Consider the following 6000-nt stretch of genomic DNA (forward strand, 5'->3'; position numbering starts at 1 on the left):
TCCTCAAACTACTTATTTTCTCTCAGCCACCATAACAAGTAAGCACAAATTCTTCACAACAGTGGGTTAACCTCCATGTATTAGCTGATTGTGTGCATTGCTGGATCATTCATTCTCGTAAATCACCAAGAAAACATCTGCAGAATTTATAGATGCATACAGATTAGCTAGCTTATTTTTAAGACTTCATTCAAACTCTACTTACAGCCATACATACTCTTGAGAGAATTCCAGCACTCTTCAAAAACTTACCAATGAAGTAGAAATTGAGGCAGGTATGTGCATTCCTTTCTTAGCCCTGAGAAGGAATTTAATGACAGTTGTGAAATTAGCTTGAGGAAACTGCATAATGTTGTTGCATATTTTAGTTAAAAACTAAATGATAATATTCGACTAATTTCCAAATCAGTTCACCTTCACCAAGGAAAGGCGGATGGTGGTAAATAGTATTTCTAGGGGGAAAAGAAGTCAGCCTGCTCCTTGCCACTTATTCCTTTATTCAGCCTCAAGAGGCTTTGCAACTCTTAGAATAAAATGGTTGAAGAAATGACACAATAAATCTTACAGACTATTCAATCATAAAATAAAGTTTTATCCAATCTGGTAGTGATCGAAAATGCTTCCCATGTAACATGAATGAGTCGTAATGTATGAAAAGCTCTTATTCAAACTGATGGTGCTGAAATCTCTTACTAGGAATCTCAGACATTTATTTAAACTACCTTTACTTCCGAGTTAGCATTACACCCATGTTTGGTTTTGATCTTTCCCACGTGATAATTTTGTTTTTCTTACAATTAGCGTTTACTCTCTGAGCTGGATGATGCTAACCTCCAAGTAGAAAATGTCCGTGATCAAGCTGTTGTTTTGATGAATGCACGTGGAGGCTCAAGCAAGGAGCTTGTAGAACCAAAATTAGCTGAATTGAATAGAAACTTTGAAAAGGTTTCTCAACACATCAAAAGTGCCAAAGTAAGCAATTATGTTTGTATATAAAACTATTTATCTTATAGATATGTAGCTACGTGATAGATAATTATATGGTATATATATCAAGAGTTTTTTAATTAAAATGATCTTATCACTTTGGAGCATTTGTTCTTATTTATTTTGATTATGCATATGAAGGAGAGACTATAAGAAATTAGTATTAAAGAAAATAACCCATTAGAGAAAAGGTTTCAAAGTATTGAAATTATGAGAGGAAGGATCATCTTTTTTGCAGGAAGTAAATATTTTCTAACTTTGCTTTGTTTTGAAATACTTGATATAATAGGCCAAACAATCTTTCATAACCTACGAATATACTTAGATTATTTGCAACTTAAAGAAAACAACAAAAATCTTGCTTTAACTTTTGTCTTCCTTAGCCTTGACCCTACTTCCTTACCTTCTGACCTAAGCTCACTTATTCTTTTCAATAGATCTATGGGAGATTTTTCCTACATATGTTAAAGAGTAATGCAGGAAACATAGGAGATGGAGTGAGAGAAAGTACAAAGAAAATTATTGTTGTCCCCATAAATAATTTCTGTTAACGTTTTGGCATACGTATCCACTCTTACTCATGTGTATGTGATATTAAAATATCAAAAATTTTATATTGTTTTGTATATTCTCTTCAGACAAGGTTTTTAGCAGCTATTCAATTAAATGATCTGTTACAATATTCTAAGTCAATTTTCCACTTTTATTGTGCTTTTATAAATATTGTATTGTTAAAATTCTTTTATGCATGTCTTTTTGTTCATTTCTTAGTATGCCCTTAGGATCACTTCTTAGAATTCCTTGATATTGTTGTGAAAGTTGTACCTATAAATGCTGTTAAATAGATTTTTCCAAAGATTCCTACCGTAAGTTTGTGCCAATTTACACGTTCATGACCAGAGTGTGAGATTGCTAGCTTCCCTATGCTCAGCCAACACTGCATGTTATTTTCCTGCCTTTAGTTTTAATGAATTTGTCATATTGATTTTAGGCACATAAATATTGATGTAAAGGCTTTCTGTATAGATACTGTCTGAAAATACTGCATTGAGAAACATGTACTTTTTCGAAGTTTCGGTATCAAAATCCAAGGGGCGTTGTACTGGGGAAAGTTAACTGGGAGGCATTCTTTGGGATGTCCCTATACTGGGTAGTGGCCTTTCTTCCTCTCTGTGGCCATGGCAGGGATGGCTTCCGGATCATGGCACTGTTTCCTGCTGTGCTCGCCTGCGGTCCCAGAACCCTCCTCCCACTCCAGGCAGCCACGCTCACTTGCACACCAGTTTGCATCCCTCGCTGGAATTTGGAAAACATGGGTAATCAGAGAAGCCCAAGTTGGTAAAATTATTGCTGTGGGAATGAATGAAATTAAAGTCAATTCAAATAAATGCGAGTTCTTTCTTGACACTGATTAAATGGTGAAAGGTCAAATTAAGAATATCTTTTCTTTTTTTTAAACATCTTTATTGGAGTATAATTGCTTTACAATGGTGTGTTAGTTGCTGCTTTGTAACAAAGTGAATCAGCTATATGCATACATATATCCCCATATCTCCTCCCTCTTGTGTCTCCCTCCCACCCTCCCTATCCCACCTCTCTAGGTGGTCACAGAGCACCTAGCTGATCTCCTTGTGCCATGTGGCTGCTTCCCACTAGCTATCTATTTTACATTTGGTAGTGTATATATATATGTCCATGCCACTCTCTCACTTTGTCCCAGCTTACCCTTCCCCCTCCCTGTGTCCTCAAGTCCATTCTGTACATCTGCGTCTTTATTCCTGTCCTGCCCCTAGGTTCTTCAGAACCTTTTTTTTTTTTTTTGGATTCCATATATATGTGTTAGCATACGGTATTTGTTTTTCTCTTTCTGACTTACTTCACTCTGTATGACACACTCTAGGTCCATCCACCTCAATACAAATAACTCAATTTCGTTTCTTTTTATGGCTGAGTAATATTCCATTGTATATATGTGCCACATCTTCTTTATCCATTCATCTGTCGATGGACACATAGGTTGCTTCCATGTCCTGACTATTGTAACTAGTGCTGCAATGAACATTGTGGTACATGACTCTTTTTGAGTTATGGTTTTCTCAGGGTATATGCTCAGTAGTGGGATTGCTGGGTCATATGGTAGTTCTATTTTTAGTTTTTTAAGGAACCTCCATACTGTTCTCCACAGTGGCTGTATCAATTTAAATTCCCACCAACAGTGCAAGAGGGTTCCCTTTTCTCCACACCCTCTCCAGCAAAAATCTACAAACAAGAATATCTTTTCAAAGAACATTTTTCCTTCTACAGTTGCTGATTGGCCAGGAACCATTATCATACCAATATCTGGTCACCACTGAAGCATTTGAAGCTGGTGTGCCTTTCTCTGACTTGGAAAAATTAGAAAATGATATACAAAATATGTTAAAAGTTACAGAAAAGCGCTTGGAATCCAGTGATGAAGATGAAAAGGTTGGCTCAAGCAGATTTTCAAAACCGTGGTGTTCTCACTTTTCTTCTCTGTTAATTATATTTTTACATTAATGATGTTTACCCAAATATCTGCCAAACATGATAGAACAGATTTAAATGTGACTTTCTGGTGAGTGTCAATGTAAGGTTTGTCACGTGATTTACATAATGCTTAAAGAAAAGACATACTTTCTGACTATAAAGGTACTGTTATCTTAGTTCTATTTAACTTCTGCTAAACTAGCATTCTTTATGAGTTATTTTAACTTCATATTTTAAGAAAAACATAAACTTTGGTTGTATATCATTCAGATAAACATATGTTGACTTATACTATACTTTGTAGGTTAGTTCTCCTGCTTGGGAACTGATAGTAAGTGACCCTGTGCGTTTTTCTTTTGAGTAATTTTTATCTTTTAAACATTCAGATGGATGAGGAGAGAGCCCAGATTGAGGAAGTTCTACAAAGAGGAGAACAAATGTTACATCAACCTATGGAGGATAATAAAAAAGAAAAGATCCGTTTGCAGTTACTACTTTTGCACACAAGATACAACAAAACTAAGGTATTGTCATGGGGGAGTCTCTGTTCCACTTAAATAACTTTTTCAGCTCTTGCCGTTGAGAAATGTGATGTTGCATTCAATGACATCTCAAAACAAACCAGTTGGAATGGTATCTCCTCGTTTCTCGTGTGTATTGCTAGATATGTTTGTATTTTTGGATGAGGCGAGACTCACAGAAAATAGAAACATAAAACCTTATTATTGACATCTCTTGGTTTTCTGATAATGTTTTAAACCTTTGGGGAGTGACTTTCTCCTTCAGTTCTGTATTTTATGTGTGGAGGTCTTGACCACATTAAAAAAAATTTCTAGTTTACAAATAACTAAATTTGTGAAATTGATGAAATATGATTTATATTCTAGGAAAAGATTCACCACCAGCTACCTTTTCAATAGCCATCTTTGCAGCTGCATTGTAAATATGCTGGTGTTCCCCAGAGGTCTGTACTTAGGTAATCCTTCTAGAACCAGTTTTAGTTGATGATGTTGGAATCTACTAGAAGATTCAGGTTTCTCGGCTTGGTGCCTGTTGGCTGTCTCTGTTTGTACTGCAGCCTTGTAACAGGTCCCAAGCTGAACTAGCCCTCTCTCCCCTCCTCCAACCTGTTCCCTGCTTTATTCCCTATCTTAGTTATTACTTATAAAAACTACCCAGTTCTCAAGGTAGAAACTTCACAATCTTATCAGTCATTTCCTGTTCCTCACACCTTGTTCCTCACACCACACTGAGGAAAGATTAGAACCATTAGGTCCAAATGAAGTAGATACAGGTCTGAACCTGAAGTTAGATACGGCTCTACCAGTTACTTGTATATGACCCTGAGAGAGTAACTTAACTTCCTCAGTCTACTAACCTTTCCATAATTCAGACTCCTATGATTTTCACCCATTAGTTATTCCCCAAGTTGGTTTTTTTTTTTTTTTTTTTTTGTGGTACGCGGGCCTCTCACTGTTGTGGCCTCTCCCGTTGTGGAGCACAGGCTCCAGACGCACAGGCTCAGCGGCCATGGCTCACGGGCCCAGCCGCTCCACGGCATATGGGATCTTCCCGGACCAGGGCACGAACCCGTGTCCCCTGCATCGGCAGGTGGACTCTCAACCACTGCGCCACCAGGGAAGCCCCCAAGTTGGTTTTTAAGTCCAGTTTTTCTTAACTCTGGCCCATCTTCTCAGCATGTTTTTCTCAGCATTATTCCCCCAAAAGTCATGGCTGATCATATGATTCCTTTCCCTAAGAAGTTGTTTAGGAAAAGATTGCAAAATGCAGGAAAAGCTTTATGTGCGAGGTTTGTCACAATTACTGTATATAGAGGCTTTGTTTGACCTCTGGCTACCTCTTTGATTCACTGTCATTCACCATGCAGTATAGCTATACTGGTTTTCTCTACCTTATGCCAACATACTGGTGCCTTAGCACCTCTGGAATCTTGCTAATTCCCTGGTGTGGGTTTTATCTTCTTATTTTACCTGAAAAATGTGTTGTCTTTTAAGACTCGGTTCCATTTTGTTTCTAACATCTTTCAGATTATATTACAGTTCTTTGTTTAATTGTTACTTTTAAAAGTATCTTTCTTGTCTGGAACTTCTTCATTTTGGGTCCCAAATAAGAAATCATTAATGGTCCAAAATAGAAATAATTTTTAAATTTTTAATAGATAAATTTGTTTTTCAAAAGTACTAACATATACTATTATAGACTTGTTTCATTTGGGTTTCACTAGCATAAGTTATTGTAATTAAAATTATTTTAAAACATTAAAAATTTTTTTGTCCTTATTTCATTAATACATATACTTCTTCAAATCTGTAGTTTTTAAAACTGTTTTTTTAACTGTGAACATTAGAATCCCTTGAAGAGCTTAACAAGAAATCGAGCCTCAAACCAGTTAAATCAAAATCTCTCAGGTTGTGCCTAGGTGTGGGCACTTGAAAAAAAAAACTTTGTAGAAGATTCTAATGTGCAGTCAGAATTGAGGACCAG

The 6000-nt window shown here is 36.5% G+C and overlaps 1 protein-coding gene across 8 annotated transcripts in view; it reads left to right on the plus strand.

Annotated features, from left to right (window-relative positions):
- The window catches only part of UTRN (utrophin), a 550217-nt gene that overhangs the window by 256367 nt on the left and 287850 nt on the right, over nt 1-6000 (plus strand). For all 8 annotated transcript variants that reach the window (XM_024747877.1, XM_024747875.1, XM_024747874.1 and 5 more), the window contains 3 exons: nt 802-972; nt 3292-3453; nt 3882-4019. In XM_024747877.1, coding sequence (XP_024603645.1) covers nt 802-972; nt 3292-3453; nt 3882-4019 — 471 coding nt within the window. The remainder of the gene's footprint in view (nt 1-801; nt 973-3291; nt 3454-3881; nt 4020-6000) is intronic.

The sequence above is a fragment of the Neophocaena asiaeorientalis genome, unplaced genomic scaffold (genome assembly GCF_003031525.2).
Source record: "Neophocaena asiaeorientalis asiaeorientalis breed wild unplaced genomic scaffold, Neophocaena_asiaeorientalis_V1.1 scaffold123, whole genome shotgun sequence".
Taxonomy (NCBI): Eukaryota; Metazoa; Chordata; class Mammalia; order Artiodactyla; family Phocoenidae; genus Neophocaena; species Neophocaena asiaeorientalis.